The 18,981-nt window shown below is 43.0% G+C and overlaps 1 protein-coding gene across 1 annotated transcript in view; it reads right to left on the reverse strand.

The window, feature by feature from the left end:
- Window positions 1–18,688, reverse strand: part of LOC117384032 (DENN domain-containing protein 4B-like) — a 45,885-nt gene extending 27,197 nt beyond the window's left edge. Inside the window, exons 1-13 of the mRNA XM_055227924.1 lie at window positions 18,583–18,688; window positions 9,848–10,171; window positions 9,081–9,336; window positions 8,829–8,898; window positions 8,275–8,444; window positions 6,137–6,378; window positions 5,368–5,434; window positions 4,573–4,631; window positions 3,423–3,567; window positions 2,167–2,342; window positions 1,990–2,090; window positions 1,050–1,265; window positions 101–246 (exon numbers count right to left, since the gene is read on the reverse strand). Of these exons, the coding sequence (XP_055083899.1) occupies window positions 101–246; window positions 1,050–1,265; window positions 1,990–2,090; window positions 2,167–2,342; window positions 3,423–3,567; window positions 4,573–4,631; window positions 5,368–5,434; window positions 6,137–6,378; window positions 8,275–8,444; window positions 8,829–8,898; window positions 9,081–9,336; window positions 9,848–10,152 (1,953 nt within the window). The 5' untranslated portion in view covers window positions 10,153–10,171; window positions 18,583–18,688. The remainder of the gene's footprint in view (window positions 1–100; window positions 247–1,049; window positions 1,266–1,989; window positions 2,091–2,166; window positions 2,343–3,422; window positions 3,568–4,572; window positions 4,632–5,367; window positions 5,435–6,136; window positions 6,379–8,274; window positions 8,445–8,828; window positions 8,899–9,080; window positions 9,337–9,847; window positions 10,172–18,582) is intronic.
- Between the last annotated feature and the right edge of the window lie 293 nt (window positions 18,689–18,981).

Raw genomic sequence — 18,981 nt, forward strand, 5'->3', positions numbered from 1 at the left:
TAAACCAGGGTCTAAACCAGGGCCTAAACCATGGTCTAAACCCATGGTCTAAACCAGGGTCTAAACCAGGATCTAAACCAGGATCTAAACCAACACTGACCTTCTGCACACACTCGTCAAAGAACTCAAGGCAGGCGTGGCGGTCACTGACGAAGGAGCACTCCTCAATGAACTGAGTGAACATCTGCGTGCGAGTGAGCTGAGTGTAAAACTTCTGTTGAGTGCGATCTCTGGACTTCAAGAAACCTACAGGACAATACAGAGTTAAACCAGGTCTGACCAGGTCTAAACCAGATTTAAATTAGGTCAAAACCAGGTCAAAACCAGGTCAGAACCAGGTCAGAACCAGGTCAGAACCAGGTCAGAACCAGATCTGAACCAAGACTGAACCAGGACTGAAATAGGTCTAAACCAGGTCTGGACTAAACAGTGACAAAACAAGGACTAATCTCTTAAGTAAGGACTAAGCCTAAACCAGGCCTGAACCAGGAATAAACCAGGACTAACCCAGGACTGAATCAGGACAGAAACAGGTCTAAACCAGGTCTGAACTTCAGAAAACTTACAGGACCAACAGAGTTAAACTGGGTCTAAATGAGGTCTGAACCAGGTCTAAAACAGGTCTGAATCGGCCCTGAACCGGGTCTGAACTAGAACTGAAACAGGACTGGAACAGGTCTGCACCAGGTCTGAACCAAGTCTAAACCGGGACTATACACGAGTTAACTCAGGACTAAACAGTGACAAAACAAGGACTAATCTAGGTCTTAAGTAGGTCTTCAGTAAGTCTGAGCCAGGACTGAACCAGGTCTGAACCAAGACTAAACCAGGTCTGAACCAGGTCTAAAATAAGTCTGAACCAGGTCTAACCCAGGACAAAACCAGGACTGAACAGGGACTAAACCAGGTTTAAAACAGGTCTACACCAGGTCTGAACCAGGATTATACAAGATCTAATTCAGGACTAAACCAGGACCAAACCAGGACTAAACCAGGTTTGAACCAAGACTGAAGCAGGTCACACCACAGTAGAGTTTAGTAGAGCACACCTTGGAGGTTGAAGAGGTTGCTGCAGTCAGTAGTGGTATCAGAGGGGGCCTGTGTGATGGGTAGCAGGTAGCTTCTGTATCCCTTCAAGAGTAAACTCATGAAACGCAGAAACGCTTCCTGAATCTCCAGCTCCAACTGCTTCTGACGACGGTAAATCTGATCGTAGTCTGTGAGCAGGAACTCCAGAGTTGCCTCCTCCTGGCCCGGGGAGCAAACTGCACACACAAACACAGTCAGGTCACCTTTAAGGGATTGGTTTAAACTAAAGACTAAAATATCCACAGTTTTGCATCACTGCTCAAGACAAACATTTTCATTTAGTTTTAATCTTTTAAAAACATGTGTTAGACAGTAAGCTTACTCCACTTGTTTTAGGTTTGTTCAAATGAAGAAAAATCAAAGTTAAAATGTACATGGTTTCAATTAACAAAGGCTGCTGTTCTTCAAGTAAGCTTATGTCCCTGTGTGTCAGATGACCTCCCTGTGTCTCCATGAGGTCTTGAGGCCCCAGTGCAAGCTTTGATATTGTGCCCTATTTGGAACATAAACAAGTAAACAAGATCTTGAGAAAAGCTGGTGTGAATGCAGTGTGTGAGTGTTGGTGGTAAGAGGATCCAATGGTGGAGACTGGCGGCCTTGCTTCTGCCAGTCTGTTCTAGGATCAGCTGTGGCTACAACAATAGCTTGCCACTACCAAGTGTAGAGTGAATGAATAATGCTGTAAAGTGGTTTGGGCATCTTGAAAGACATTATATATAATAATAATAATTAATTACAGGTATATATAATATCTCTGGTGAGATACAGCCATCAGGACCAAACAGAAGGTGAAACATGACTGCAGTGTTGGTGGGTATTTGTTCGTGGACATATGTTGATGGGTGCTTGTTGATGGGTGCATGTTAGTGGACGCATGTTGGTTAGGTGCTTCTGACTCACTCTTCTCCAGGGTCTTGTGCAGTTGGCTAAGGGTGTTAAACAGCATCTTTCCCTGTTTCCTCGGGAGAGACTTCCAGGACAGCGGCTTCTTGTCCTCACACCTGAAAAGGGCAGAACATTCACAATAGGAGAATATCTAACAGTAAGCATGAGGGCTAACAGGAGGTAGGCACTGACTGGAAGATGGTGTTGGTGTCCAGGTCGACACAGATGACCTCTGAAGGGGGGTCGTGGAGGTCAAAGTAACTGGAGTGCACCCCCACGATGAAAGGCATCGGCGCTAGCAGCACATCCGACATCTGCAGTGGGCACAGGGGAATGTAGGGACAGAGCCAACGCAGAGGAAACAACATCTGGAACAGAGAAGGGGAGAGACATGAGAGAAACATGAGAGAATGAGAGAATGAGAGAGAGAGTGTGTGAGAGAGAGAGAGTGTGAGAGTGTGAGAGTGTGAGAGTGTGAGAGTGTGAGAGTGTGAGAGTGAGACAGCACAACAGTTGTTGCAATGCCTGACCAAAAAAAAAAAGGGACACACCCTAATATTTGGTTGGACCATCTTTAGCTTTGATTATGGCACACATTCGCTCTGGCATTGTTTTGATAAGCTTCTGCAATGTCACAAAATTTATTTCATCCAGTGTTGCACTGATTTTTCACCAAGATCTTGTATTGATGATGGTAGAGTCTGACTGCTGCACAAAGCCTTCTCCAGCACATCCCAAAGATTCTCAGTGGAGTTAAGGTCTGGACTTTGTGGTGGACAATCCATGTGTGAAAATTATGTCTCATGCTCCTGAACCACTCTTTCACAATTTGAGCCCGATGAATCCTAGCATTGGCATCTTGGAATATGCCCGTGCCATCAGGGGAGAAAAAAATCCATTGACGGAATAACCTGGTCATTCAATATATTCAGGTAGTCAGCTGATCGCATTCTTTGAACACAGACTATTGTTGAATCTAGACCTGACCAACTAAGGACGCTCGTACCTATTTTCTTAGTTAAGTCCAGGTGGCGACTTTTTTTTTTGGCCAGGCAGCGTACATCACAAAACTTTGAAAAAAGTATAGTTTTTAGTCGCTATTTAAGCACAAATTGTATCAAATATATAAACAATGTAGTAACAGTCGAGCATAAATAAGATTACCAGTGTGTACATCTCACAAACTTTCACCCCTAAGGCTAGCTTAGCGTATTTACTTCAACCTGACCTATACACTTTCTGACACACTTTTAGTCTTGTTAGCATTAAATGACTGCAATCTATTTTTAAAACTGTAAACATGCTCATTGTTTTCAAACAGTTTGGACCCGGAAGTGACATCATGCTTAACAGGCCTACATCTTTTGAATGGAGAAACCCATGAGTTATATAGAGTTAGACGGTTGGGTTACAGTCTCCATGGTTACGCTGTGATGTGTGGTACTCACAGAGACGAGGGCTTCGCTCACTGAGGTTAACACGTCCGGCCTCAGAGAGTGGAGCAGCAGCTTGTGTTCAGTCAAAGTGGCCACTAGGAGGCAGCAGCAGTGCTCAGGGCCTAAATTCTGTAGGAGCTTCAGGAAACTGGCACCGCTGAGAAAGAAACAAAAACAGGAATAGAAAAAATACTACAAGACTACGACACCCACTGGTTGTACTTGTCATTTTCTACAATAAATCCTGTAAATATTCCCCGAGTCTGCATCCTTTGGTCTGCTACACTCACCCGTTACGACAGTGCTATATGCTCAGAAGAAAGTAACTGTAAATATGATTTTGTGATTTCATGCAATTATGGTTAAAAGCATAAATAACTGAATTAAAAAAACAAAACATGTATAAAAGTATAATTGAAAAAATGCGTTCAAAGCAGGCCAAAGTATTTACAAAAGCTACTTCAGGTTCACACATTTTCTACCTGTTGGGGTTGGAGATTATGATTTGTCCTATTAAATGGACATAAAGTTTTTTACATCTCCTTATTCTTCAGCATAAGAAAACTTTCATACCCATAGCTCAGTGTGGCTGTTTACAGCTAAGCAATGGTCAACTACAATAAGTCTGGAAATTTCTTTCAAAAACAGTGAATCTTCCATAGAGTTACATACACCCCTGTCCTCCATCTGAAATTATGACCATCAAATTGTAGAATGTGAACCAGGCCTAGGGCTGCATGATTAATCCCAACTGAATCAAAATATTCATTTGAATGGATGCAATCAGCAAATCACATAGGGTGAATTTTTTTATTCAGCTTAAAACCTTTTAACCCTGTAGTTTAGATCTGTACAAACATGTTCTGAAATGTGACTCTTCTATTAGTTTGTCAGTTCAGATTTCAGAGTCCTTTTGTCCATTCTTCTGTACGTGTTTAAAATGTGAACTCTGAAGAGAATCCCATTATTAAAACAGAAATGTTTTTCCCAAATCGTTCATTAGATGGAGTAAAAAAAAACAGACGCAAACCATTACATAGACGAGGAGTAAAACATTCTGGAGGTCTAAATTTTCTCGCCTGCAGACTGTCACATGAATGGTGATGATGATGATAGTGGTATTGTAATTATGCTCAGAGCAGGTGTAGAGTGTGGCACTGACCTGAGGGGCAGAGGAGAGGACACGGGCTGGCATAGAAGAAGGTTATCGTACGGTGACAGCTATGACATAAAAACATGTTTACAGTTCAGACAAACTCAAGACATTTGTGTTTCTTGTTACTGTGAGGAGGAGGCCTGTCACCATCATTATCGTTAAATAAATGACAGATGGAACAATATATTTTGGGGCTCAATGCATGGTGTGTACAGTTTCTTTGCAAAAGTGAGAAAATAATTAATATTTTTTGTAATATTGTACGTTTAGAGCAGTAGAGGGCTGAGCCTTACACTTCTATAACTAATAACTGCTTCATTCTATTATGTATTTTTTACAGTTCAGGCCTTTTAATGACACTACTCATTTAAAAATAGTTTACTGGGCTTACACTGCGATGTTTATATTGTGTCAGTGGCATAACGTAGTTTGAATATTATTGTTTATCTCGATATTAAATGGCCAGTAAAACGTTTGGACACACCCTCTCCTTCAGTCATTTACATCCTCAGAGCATCCATCCTTTGTTTTATTGACAGCACTGCAAATCCTTAGCCTTTTAAAAAATTAAAAAAACAGTTTGTAGTTATTTTGAGTTCTTTTTGTTTGCTACTTTCTATATGTGTCATTCATAGTTCTATAGTTCTGATGCCTTCAATGTAACTAATCATGGAAATAAAGGAAGAAAATGTGTTCAACCTTTGACTGGTCGTATACATGTAGACTAGTGTTATAGTGCTACTGTGTCAGACCCCTGTGAGAGGAGAGAGTGCGTGTTTTGTGGTTGTTCTGAGCTCTTACCTGGACGAGAATGCGCGGCCTCTGGGGGGAGGGGAAAGGGACGTTGTGCATAAAGCTGGAGATGTGTCTGTGACCAAAAAAAATAATTTATCTTTAGTCTTGGCTTTGGTCCTTTCATCTTTAGTCTTGGAGTAATAGTAGTAGTATTGGCAGTGAAGTATTGATTCACGAGCAGTACATGGGGAACAAAGATGGAGTAGCAGTACTTGTCATAGTACTTATAGTAATGTTAGTAGCACTCACTTCAGAAGTAGTGGTAGTAGCTTTAAAGGCTTGTTAAAACCTCTCACTACACTGTAGTCATGATTCATTCACTACACACTCTATTGTAGCCACACCTGCCCTGGGACAGAGCAATCGAAGTGAGGCTGCTAATCTGAGTCATTGGCCCGTCACACCACCAACACTCACACACCACATTCATGCTAGGCAATGTAGCTGAAGTGTCTTGCCTAAGAACACAACAGCAGAGTAGAAGTAGTACTCACTTCCCTATAGGCAGCACATGAGGTTCTAGAGTTGTAGTAGTAGTATGAGCAGTGCGCATTTCTCTATAGGCAGTACATGGTGCCTGGAGGTGGACTAGCGGTGGTAGTAGTAGTAGCATTGGCATTCGTTGTACTCACTTCTTTATAAGCAGTACATGGGACCTGGAGTTGGAGTAGCTGTAGTAATAGTAGTAATAGTAGTAGTAGTAATTTTATTGGCAGTACATGAGGTCGGGAGATGAAGTAGCGGTGGTAGTATTAGTAGTATTCATAGTACTCACTTCTCTATAGGAAGTACATGAGGTCCAGAAATGGAGTAGCGATAAACAAATGTTAGAAACTTCTGGAAGACTGAGAAGAAGGGCCAGTGGGAGAGGACGCAGATGGACTTCTTGACGTGGAGTGTTCGGCCCGACACAGGGCGGCGGTCGACCACACTGAGCAGACCCAGCCGCACACACTGCTGCTCGGACAGGAGCTCACAAGGGAACGACTCGTAGAACTCAATCGCCGCACCATAAACCTGTAAGGATAGAAACATGAACATGAGTGTGGGCCAGCTTAGAACACAATCACTTTACATGATGGGAAGATAACATTTGGAGCATAAGTATGAATAAAGGGCTAAACCACAAATCTGGGCACCAGGATAATTATTATGATATAAAGACGGTATAAATCTTAATTATAATACTAGTACTAATAAGTACAGTAGGGTGGGGACTGGGTGGTAGTGAGGTACTATTGCAGCAACAACTGCCCTGGGCAGACTGACAGAATTGAGGCTGCCAATCGGCACCTCTCCCACCAAAACCACTCACACACACACGTTCATACTAGGCAATGCGGGTCAAGTGTTTTGCCTAAGGCCACAACAACAGAACTTGGTCCAAGCGGAAATTGATGCTCCGACCTTAAAGTTGGGGGACCAATACGCCCAATATGTTTTTTCCAACCATCACCAACACTCACATATACATTCATACAATTCATAGTGTCTTGCTTAAAACTTGTCAGAGTTAGGATTGAACCACCGAGCTTCGGCTTGGTGGGCAGTGCCCAAATCAGGCAGAGGACCAGAAGCAGTAGTATTAGTAGGAGTAGTGACTGTAGTAAAAAAAAAAAAAAAAAAGTAGTACAGGTCTCCATTGCAAAAGTGCTGAAAATGAGGATTTGTGTTGTAACACTTTAAACTCTGCATCTGGGCAACAGTAGCTCAATTGATACAGTTTGTCCACTGATCCAAAGGTTTGCGGTTCAAATCCCACTCTTGACATGAACATCATTGCTAGAGTGGTCTGATCCATAGGTCCGTGGTGTGATTGACGTTGTTGTGTCCTTGGGCAAGACGCTTAATCCACCTCGCCCCTGTGTGTGAAAGATTGAGTGGCTCCTTGTAAAGTGCTTTGAGTGCCTTGACGGTGGAAAAGCGCTATATAAAAATGTGACCATTTATCTGATTTAATCCAATGTAAGTACTATGTCCATATTACAGTGTTTTCCGCAGTACAAGGCGCACCTTAAAGCCTTTAATTTTCTCAAAAACCCACAGTGCACCTTATAATCCGATGCACCTTATATATGGATCAATATTGGTCAATTATGACACCCGTAGTCAGGAGGCATCGCCGAAGTAATAGCAGTAATAACGGGGACGCCACAATCTGCCAATGCACTGCGGATGCCTGGGCTGATATATCAGTCTCAACTGAGGTCTGAGCTTTCACGAAGGCAGGAATTGTCACTGAACTGCCAGACAACAGCAGCGACACGGATAATGGCGATTTTGACGAGACGGAATCGGGCACTTTGAATGCCAAGCTCACCCAACTGTTCAACTCAGACACTGAAGAGGAAGAATTTGACGGATTTGTGAATGAGGAATGAACTGAAAAAGTGAGCTTTGTGTGTTCCTTTCACATGTTTACAACTAAACAAGGCTGGAGATATTGTGAATATGGACATTAACATTTGAACAACGTTGAGTTATTGTTATTGCTTTGCACTATTTCGAGAGTTACTATATTGTGAATGCATTAACTTGTTTTGTGAGTGAACAAAGTTTTCAGAACGTTTTTTTTTTATATTCTATTAATAAAGTTTGACTGACTGTTTTGTTGACATTCCCTTTAGCGCAGCTCCATCTCATGGATGCATAACACAACCCCAGCTACTACAGTAGTTTATATTCTATGCGCCTTATAATGCGGTGCGCCCTATATATGAAAACTGTTTTAAAATAGGCCATTCATTGAAGGTGTGCCTTATATTCCGATGCGCCTTATAGTGCGGAAAATACAGTAAGTAAATATGACATCAAAATAGTAATGTATTTGCAATAGCTTGTTCCCGGAGGTAATAGTTATTGTAGCAAGAGTAGTATCAGTAGTATTTGAAGTAGTAGAAATATTTGCACTACCTTGTCCCCTGAGGCCGAGGTGAGCACAAATGTGGAGAACACGGGCAGCTGGTACTTTGAGTTCTGGGGCCAACTCTCGACGGTGACACCCATTGGGAGACAGAAGACTGGCACCGACTCAGGGAGAGCAAACGAGTCTAGGTCCTCAGAGGGGTACCGACTGATCAGGTCTGTGGAGAGGGGAGCAGAGAGAGGCTTCATGTGTGGGGAGAGGAAAGTAGAGACAGATCAGGTCTGTGGAAGGGAGAGTAGAGAGAGACATCAGGACTATGGAGAGGAGAGCAGAGAGAAGCATCAGGTCTGTGAAGAGGGGAGGAGCGAGGAATCAGGTCTGTGGAGAGGAGAGCAGAAAAATCAGACGAATGAGTCTAAGTCCTGGGGGGGGGGGGGGGGGGGGTACTGGCTGATCAGGTCTGTGGAGAGGACAGAAAAAGAGTGATGAGAGAAGAGAGAGGAGTGAAGAGCTGATCAAGTCTGAAATAAGAGGAGAGAGAGTAAGAACAGAAAGAGAGAGAAGTGGGGGGGTTGGGCGAGAGAGGAGGGCTGATACTCACTGGCCTCGTACACCAGGGCATTAGCTTTAGCCACGGCACGTTTGTAGCACAGGAACAAGGCTGGACCAAACTGTAGAGACATGACCAGCAAGTCAGAATCTGTACATTTGGTTTATCCAAACATAACATGAGAGTAAATCTGGCACACCGAGATATAAGAGGAAGAAAGGGCATTTGACACATAGGGATACACATGTGGAAGAAAGGGCATCTAACACCAAGGGGGATGGTGACAGAGCATCTGACACAAACCATGCCGGTGTTGAGGTTCTTGTCGACGCGTGAGAAGGTGTGTGGGGCGCTCTCTCCTTTGGCGGGCAGAAGCAGGGCGATGTCTGTGACCCCCAGAGCATGGAGGCCCTGGCTGCAGTCCAGCGCTCGTCTGTAGGTGATGAAGACGCGATGAGCAGTGGGACCTCCAGAGCTCAGAGACGCTGAACGACTATAAGGTGTGGTCTCGATCACAAACCAGCCTGGCCTTAGAGCCTCTTTCCCCTCATACAGAATCCTGCAGGAGTACAGCACAGGGACACCGAAGGGATCAGACAAATGCATTTTATATTTATGTATTTATTTATTAATGGTCAATTCCCTGGCAATTAAAGCGTGTATGGAGTACATTTCTAGAGCATGAGACAAAAGAACAGGTATGAACTAGTGTTGTCCAAATATTAAAATTTCAAACTTGATTTCAATAGTAAGGAACACACTCGATCACACTACTCAATACCAAGTCCGATATCATGATGATAATAAAAACAGAGTCTGATTTTCAACATAAAACTGTAGCACTTCCTTTTATATTACCCTGTGGCCTTATACGTTCTAATAGATAGAAGTCCCATCAACAGCACTGGTGTTAGCATTCTGGGAGCAGAGGGAATTACCTGGCCTGTATTAATATATATTGTTTTGTTGTACCACTTATAAAGCTCACCCCAGGTCAAGGATGTAGTTTGCAGATAGATTGATATATGGTCTGATAGAGTTTTATAAGTTGGATCTGTAGCGTGTCTCACCCCAGGTCGAGTATTGGCGGTTTGTCATGGCCACGTCTGTAGCAGAGGAATAGATGAGGGTTGTTTATGAGCCCAGCGCTCAGCTCGGCAGAGTGGCCCCCTAGTGTCCGCTCAATGCAGGTGAAGCCTTCGGGCACTCCCTCTCCCAGCCCGCGGGCGATCACCACCAGGTCTGTGACAGGGTCCACCCCCCTCCCTCCCCCTGCACCTCTGCCCTCCTCCTCCAGGGGTTGCCAGGGCCCGCGCGGGTCCAGCCCGGCCACCACGAAGTAGTCCACTAGTTGCGGGCATCGCTCCTCCGTCATGACTCCACTCGGCCGTGAACTAAAGAGAAACTACAGTTAGACCAGGGATAAGACCCAATACATAAACCTTATCTAGACATGGTCTAATCCAGGTTAAGTCCTGATCATACCTCTGATCAGCCATGAACTGAAGAAGAACAACAGAAATATAGAGTTCTGATAAGACCAGGGGGAAGACCGGGGATGAGACCAGACTTAGTCCTAATGTAGACATGGTTCAGTCTTGGTTCAGTCTTGGTTCAGTCTTGGTTCAGCCCTGGCCTTGTCCATGTTTAGTTCTTACGTGGCAAATCCACACTGATATCTGTCTGTATTTCTTATACAAAGAGATGTCAGTCTGGTCCCCACACCCTCCATTGAGTCTGAAGCCAGAACCAAACACAGCCTTCAAATCAGATTTGTTTATTTCAGTGAGGCATGTGAAACAAAGTCAAAGTCATTGGTCTCATCATTTACAAACAAACTGACATTTCTCTCAGAGTTTTGTTCTTTGCTCATTGACTCTGCAGAAATCAACTGTGTTTTTCAGCCCCCTGTGATATTTTGTCCTCTCATTTTTCCTCTGAAGCAGCCACATTTATTTTGATATGGACGGACCATGCATGTCGATGATTGGCTAATCCACCTGTCAATCACGCTGAACTCAGGGAGGTGCATGAGACTTATGTCTTCATAAAGTAGTCAAGAAGTGTGGATTCTGGATCCCTGGGAAGTTTGGTCCCAGTTTTAATGTGGTGTTTGTCAACGCACCCTTAGACTCTAAATGTCCAAACATTCAGAATTTCATATTATCCCTATAAATATCAGAATACATCAGCATCTGGCCCAACCCTGATCAGCTACAACAGAGAATGAGCCCAAAACATCATGAGGTCATTTATATAAAACTGATCTCCATACCATCTACAGATCTGCTCCTGTTAATGTTTCGCCCGTCTCCACCTGAGAAATCACACCAGGAAGTCCCCAGCCAGAAACAGGAAGCAGCTGCTGTCCTCTTCCTGTTTTGAGCTGAACTTTGACACTGCTCTTCTTCTCCCCTCGTTAGCGCGTCACTTTCACCGCAGACGTTTCCGAAACATGGAGGAAGGAAGTGGGGGTGTCATAGAACTCTACAGCGCTCAGTCAAATCACCTCTGCTGCAATCTAAAGGGGTTTTGTGTATTACAACTAGTGTTGTCACGATACAAACATTTCGAACTGGATTTCGATACTAAGGAATAGACTCAATACTCAATACTGATTCCATTACCATGATGATAATATATATATTAAAAAAAAAACACTCTTTCTTTAGACAATTGAATGTGATTTCCAACATTAAATGGTAGTACTTTCTTTTAAATCCCCATCTGGCCTTATATCGGTGTCCAGGTAGATTCTATAGTTAATTTCTATCCTATCTGGGACTTTTTTTGTATCGATACCAGCTGAAGTATCTATTTTCGATACTAGTTTTAGTATAAGTATATAAGTTTAGTGTATTATATAAACCTACTGTGTACTTGAGTGTTAAACAGAACCCAACAAGAACCTAACTTGGTCTGAGTCAGGTCTAAAAAGGAGTAGGGTTTGAAAAAAATATTCAAACAAGCATCAAGCATCACTTCATTTCAATAAAATTGCCTCTTATTTACTGACCTTTTGCAATCTGAACTAACTAATACATTAATTGGAAGAATAATCACATTTGACCTGTCTTCCACCAGGACTAGAACCGGGGACCCTCTTGCTTACCACTGAGACACTGCAGTCACATGTTCTATTCCTAATTTATTCTTTCTACAAAAGCTCATGTGGTTTCATTTCACCTGTGAAACATTCAGCTGTGAATGACCTCTCACTTCTCCTTCTGTTAAGGTCTGCATCCTCTGCTCCTCTGACCCTCTCCTCTGCATCCTCTGCTCCAAACCCTCTCCTCTGTATCCTCTACTTCATCTAATCTTCTCCTCTGCTCCTCTGACCATCTTCTCTGCATCCTCTGTTCCAGTCCTCCTCCTCACCTCTCGTTTGGTTAGTTTCTAAGGCATTGTCATGGTGATGATGGTTGAAACACGAAGCGCGGCTGTAGTCTGAGGGTATTTTTGGACAGTAAACTTTGATCAGACATTTCACATTTTGGGTGTTTTTGGATGCTGTGCAGCAAATTTGTATATCAGCACTTAATTGATCCCTCCATTGTCTCTTTCAGACACTGTATACTGTCCTTGTGTCTTTGAGCATGACACTTTTCTCTCCTGGTTGGAACATAGGCCATAGGTGGTTAAGAAGTCTTGCTTGGTTAGGGCTGTGTAATGACTTGCATTGGACTGAAGATAGAAATTGAGTCAGGGATCAGTTTGTGTATTTTTACTGCAGAGATTCACAGCCAGTCTTCTGTCAGGAATAACATGTGCTTTGGAGCAGAGAAGAGAATTTAGAGGAAGAAATTTGACATTTTTAGATTAAATTGCAATGATTAAAAATGTAGCATGTTCAGGAAATTAATATTGAACATTTGAAATTGCATTCCATCTTCAGGGCCGCAAATAAGTCTTCTGATTTCAGACAGATGTGAGTGGTATAAATGTTGTTCACAGCTGAATGTTTCACAGGTGAAATGAAACTGCATGAGCTTTTGTAGAAAGAATAAATCAGGAACAGAACATGTGACTGTACAGTGTCGCAGTGGTAAAGCATAACCAAACTGCAGCAAAGGTCCCCTGGTCTGTTCCTGACAGAGGTAAAATGCAGAGGGCAGTTTTTGAAAAACTAAACCCTACACTTCTGACAGAGAGGAGATCAATTGCAATAAAAGGGACAATAAATATTTATGACCATTAAACCAGCAGATTCTGCAGAGAAAAACTACAGATGCAGACTAACCAATACTAAAACTAGTATCGAAACTAGATACTCATTTGAGCTGGTATTGACCCTAAAAAGGCCCATTCATAGAACAGAAATGACCCTTTCCTGAATAGACTTTAGAATGATAGCCCTCGGGCTAATTCTGGCATATTTACATGCAAATGTTTATTAATGTGCATTGTCCCTGAAATAAATAAATAAAAATTTGGGGCTGTATCAAAACACATATAAGACCAAACAGACTAGTATACTCCCATGGACCACTATGGAACCTACCTGGACACTGAGGGATTACACAGATATAAGGCCACATGGGAATGGAAAAGAAAGTACTACCATTTAATGTTGGAAATAACATTAACAGAATCAGTATTGCATATCAAGTCTATTCCTTAGCAACAAAATGGAGTTTAAATATTACTATAGTGACAACACTAGTTTTAACACAGTACACTTGTTGAATAGTACACAGTGCACTTCTGCTTTACTGCATTGTAAAATAGTCAGAGCACTTCCTGTACAGAACAGTGCTATAGCCCTTTATTTACAGTCTTTTTTTATTTTAAGTCTTTACACGTTAAGACAGAAAATGGTGAAAAACACACATTTAGAATAAACACATGGACAAAACTGTTGGTACCAGTCGGTTAATGAAAGATAAACTCACAATGGTCACAGAAACAACTTGAATCTCACAAAAATAATAATAAAGAAAAATTCTATGAAATTTAACCAATGAAAGTCAGACATTGCTTTTCAACCATGCTTCAACAGAATTATTAAAAAAATTAACTCATGAAACAGGCCTGGACAAAAGTGATACCCTTAACTTAATATTTTGTTGCAAGACCTTTTGAGAACTGATTCCGAAGTGTCAATGAGACTTCTGCACCTCTTAGCAGGTATTTTGGCCCACTCCTCATGAGCAAACTGCTCTAATTGTCTCAGGTTTGAAGGGTGCCTTTTCCAGACGGCATATTTCAGCTCCTTCCAAAGATGCTCAATAGTATTTAGGTCAGGGCTCATAGAAGGCCACTTTAGAATAGTCCAATGTTTTCCTCTTAGCCATTCTTGGGTGTTTTAAGCTGTGTGTTTTGGGTCAAAGACCCATGACCTGCGACTGAGACCAAGCTTTCTGACACTGGCCAGCACATTTCTCTCTAGAATCCCTTGATAGTCTTGAGATTTCATTGTACCCTGCATGGATTCAAGACACCCTGTGCCAGATGTAGCAAAGCAGCCCCAGAACATAACAGAGCCTCCTCCATGTTTCACAGTAGGGACAGTGTTCTTTTCTTGATATGCTTCATTTTTCTGTCTGTGAACATAGAGCTGATGTGCCTTGGCAAAAACTTCCATTTTTGTCTCATCTGTCCATAGGACATTCTCCCAGAAGCTTTGTGGCTTGTCAACATGTAGTGTGGCAAATTCCAATCTGTCTTTTTTATGATTTGTTTTCACCAATGGTGTCCTCCTTGGTCGTCTCCCATTAAGTCCACTTTGGCTCAAACAACGACGGATGGTGTGATCTGACACCTTTAATCTCTTTAGAAGTTTTTCTGGGCTCTTTTGTTACCATGTCCCTTTGGTCACATTATTTTCAGTCTTTTCTAGGGGTACCATAATTTTTGTCCAGGCCTGTTTCATGAGTTTATTTTTTAAAATAATTCTTTGGAAGCATGGTTGAAAAGCAACGTCTGACTTTCATCGGTTAAATTTCATATAATTTTGATTTATTATTACTTTTGTCAAATTCAAGTTATTTCTGTGACCATTGTGAGTTTTTCTTTAATTAACCGAAGGGTACCAACAATTTTGCCCATGTGTGTATGTTAAGTATGTCTCACAAGTGTGTCTGCACACTTACTGTATCTCAATAGACCTAGCCTACAAACACCAGAAATGAAGAAGCGGTTTGGATGAACAGTGAAACATCTTCACTCCTACAACTTTTTGTCCAGGTTACAGATTTTACTTTTGGTTTTTCCTATTTCAAGTCTATTATTTTACATTTATTTATCTTGATTTTTGAGTGCCTATATCTATTCTCCTCCTGTTCTTGAACTGTGCGTTGCAACACGGGAATCTCCCCATTGTGGGATGAGTAAAGTTTTGTCTCATCTTGTCTTCATAAAGTTTTAAATAATTAATGTTAATCTACAATAATTCTCATTGATCATTAATCACACTTCTTTTGGCCGTGACGGTCACAATGCAAAAACTCAATACTGTCCCATACACTGATGATGTACTTATGCCAACAGTAAGTAGTGGCCTTAGAGAAATAGAGGGATTGAAATAAAGAGAGAGAGCGAGAGCGAGAGAGGGAGAGAGAGGGAGAGAAGGAGATAAAGAGAGAAAAAGAGAGATGGGGGAGAAAGGGAGAGGGGGAGGAGAGAGAGAAAGCGGGAGAGAGAAGGGGGAAGGGGAGAGAGAGAGGGAGAAAACAGACCGTCTTTGTCTCCAACCAACAATCTACAGACAGACTCATCTATTTTGTGGAACTGTCCTGGTCAGTCCCATGGTCCAGCTCTGGTTTAGACCTAGTTTAGTTCTAATTTTGTTCTGGTTCAGTACCGGTTCAGTTTTGGTTCAGTATTGGTTCAGTCCTGGTCTTAGTCCTGGGACAATCCTGGTCTTAGTCCTGGTCCAATCATAGTCCAATCCTGGTTTTAGTCCTGGTCCAATCCTAGTCCAGTCCTGGTCCAGTCTTGGTCCAGTCTTGGTCCAGTCCTGGTCCAGTCCTAGGTTAGTCCTGGCTTAGTCCTGGTTCAGTCCTGGTTTATTTAAAGCCTGTTGCAGCTGAAAGAGGAGCCAGACTAAATTTAGTGCGGAGTCCTGAAGGCCTCATGTAAACAACATGTGCCACAGTCGCCCGGGGCAGACAGGATAACCACTCTGCCACAAACACAGGAAGGGTATCAGAAAGATCAGGAGTTGAACCCACAATCTCCTCACTGACAGGAGGAGACAGTGAAGAGGTTGAACCCACAACCTCCTCACTGACAGGAGGAGACAGGGGGGAGTAGACATATGGTTGGGTTCCTCCCTGTGAGGAGCTGATGAGAAACAGATTTTTGTCATGTAAAAGTGGAGCCGCCCACGGAGTGAAATATCGATGAGATCACAGACAGAGGCTTTAACGTGAGAGTTATGTAAAAGAAGAACATGAGGAGCAGAGGAAGACAGGGGGAGCAGAGGAGGGGACGCCCACAAAAGCAGAGGAGGAGGAGAGGTCTACAGGACAAGAAGAGTAGGGCAAAAGGAGCAGTGGAGAGGCCTACAGGAGCAGAGGAGGAGATGAGGGGAAGAGGACAGGAGGAGGAGAGGAGGAAAGGAGAGGAGGAGACGAGTGGACTAGCAAAGGTGGAGAGGTCCACAGGAGCAGTGGAGGAGAGGACAGGAGAAGGAGGGGAGGAGGTGCAGAGGTTTAGGAGGTAGAACGTTTGCCCTGTAACCAGAAGGTTGCCTATATTGTGTCCTGGGTACCGTGTCAGTGGGGAACAATAATACGTTTGTAATGCTTTACATAACCCTGAGTGGTTTGGTGGTGACAGTGACACAGCTGCCCTGTGGCAGACCAATAGAAGCAACGCTGCCAACCTGCACCATCAGTTCATCACGACCATAGCATGCACTGGTCTGAGTGGGAGTCAAACCGTACTTTAACCACTCAAGGTTTTCGTACCGAGTAGCACCCAAGATGAGAGTCAGGCTAAACAGTTATGGAAAGAAATGGAATCGTGATTTACTGATTAGATTTACAGTATGGCTATGACCCAAAGTGGTTTAAGTTTTACTGTCATCATAACAAATGTGGCCACTGCCTTTGACCCATCCTTTCTTCGAACTCCAGCAGCAGTCTAACGGCTGTGCCACTCGGCATCTGTCTCTGACAGTGTACGAGAGAGGTTTTAGCATGAGGAGGAATGAGGAGAAGCCGGTCTGATGCAGTGACACTGTCTTGGTTTAGGATGTGTGTTTTCTTATGGCTGAGCACAGGTGCATGCTGGGACATGTCAGACCCTATGGAGTACCCACACCTATCACGGGGGTGTCACAGAAAAACACCACTGTCTCTACAGCAAAGAGACAAATAGAGAAAACAAAATGTCCCAGGGTCCGTGAAGGCAGCACGCAGACGAAGAATTACAAGAATTACAAATATCTGATTATTTCAGAGATAGAAGCCAAAATACAGATGTATTGTCCTGGTAGTGTATAGAAGAATAGATTCAATACTGATCATGATACCATGATGATAATTAAAAAAACACTTTCTTTATACAACAAAATGTGATGTTCAGCATTAAATGGTGGTATTTACTTTTATATTCCCATGTGGCCTTATATCTGTATAACTCCTCAGTGTCCAGGTAGGTTCCATAGGAGTCCATGGGTGTATACTAGTCTATGTGTCTTATACTTGTTCTGATACAGCTCAAGATCATTCTAAATCTATTGAGGAAAGGTTCATTTCTGTCCTGTGAATGGGACTTTTTTTTAGTGCTGATACCTGCTGAAATGAGAATCTAGTTTCGATACTAGTTTTAGCATCGATTAGTATCTGATCTTCAATACTTTTGACAACCCTATGTCCTGGTTTATGGTTAATATCACTAATCGTTTGGGCTCTCATGACATCACAACAACGTAGAATCATTGTAGTTTAAGATGAGCTGGAGACAGGTCACAATTCGCAGATGGAGTTTGCTGTGTAACTGTCAGATTGTTGTTGTTTTTTTTACCTGGTTTATGGTCAATATCTAATTACTGGGCCTATCCCATGGAAACAAAACCTGGCACAAAGTTGTCAGTATAAATAAACAAAAGTCAAAAGTCTCCCCACGCTGCGTGACGCCTTCCACGGGCAAGCAAAGGCCGCAGTACCGGTCATTTAAACACGACCCTGAAGAGTTGCTTCCATTATCGGACAGCGGGGCTTTAGCTAATCGTGCGGCTCCAACTCCCCAGATAGTCCCACAACACAAACCGTTTCCACCAGCAGCATGAGAATGACGCGAAACCCGAAAATTCGCACACGGGAGATGTGTTTTATTGTACGTAACGCCGGGGATGCCGCTGTCCAGCGCTACGTCATTTGACAGCTCCATAGTTCCATTATCGGACGCACGCATTTCCACAACCTATTTCGAGGTTTGGTTAATGCCTTTTGTCATGTTTAACAAATACTAAGAAAATGCATTGTTGTTAATAAATATGAACACATAGAAATCACTATAAAGCTCTGTTATCGCATTGCACGTCAGGGAGGCTTGAAATTTAGAGACCTACGCGGAGAAAATGCAGAACTATAGTTGCCATTTTGAATGCTTAGATTTTTTTTAAGGCAAAAACAGTAAATATTGTTGCATTTACGATTGTGCTGGGTAATAAAGTCTAAAGAAACCGAAAGCAGCGCTGTTCTGGAGGCGGGTCCGATGACAGACGCATCGCAGCTGCAGCGGTTCGCTCAGTTAGCATCAGTTAGCCTAGGCGGGCTACAGCGCTCGGTTCTGACCGGTGTACCGGGCCTGTTGCGGGTACCGGGGCAGTAGACGGGGCAGGAGGGCTCTGTACCTGGTCGCTGGCGCTGGTTTGTCCCTTGGTGAGCGCGGAGGACCATGTTTAAGCCGTCACTTCACAGGTGGTGTCCTTGTTCGCGACAGCAGCTGTTTGTGAAGCGCCCCGGCCGCGGCGCGTCTCAGATCCGGTCACGTCGCTCTCAGTAAAAGCTCAAAGCAAAAACGCTTGACATGTTCACGGAAGTTCTCCTGTAGTTTTGGTTTAGCTTGATCAGTCACAAAGGCAGACCTGGTTTATAAAGATGGCATAAAATTATGACAAAAGATCAAGAAAAATATTATCATGGAAGGGGCAGCAAGGATTAATCGATGGCAATATATCGGTTAAAGTATCAGTATCTGCCAATGTCAATACAGACATTTGATATTGTACTGCCCGATTCTCCGTGTGCCC

This window comes from Periophthalmus magnuspinnatus, chromosome 16, assembly GCF_009829125.3.
Source record: "Periophthalmus magnuspinnatus isolate fPerMag1 chromosome 16, fPerMag1.2.pri, whole genome shotgun sequence".
Lineage (NCBI taxonomy): Eukaryota > Metazoa > Chordata > Actinopteri > Gobiiformes > Gobiidae > Periophthalmus > Periophthalmus magnuspinnatus.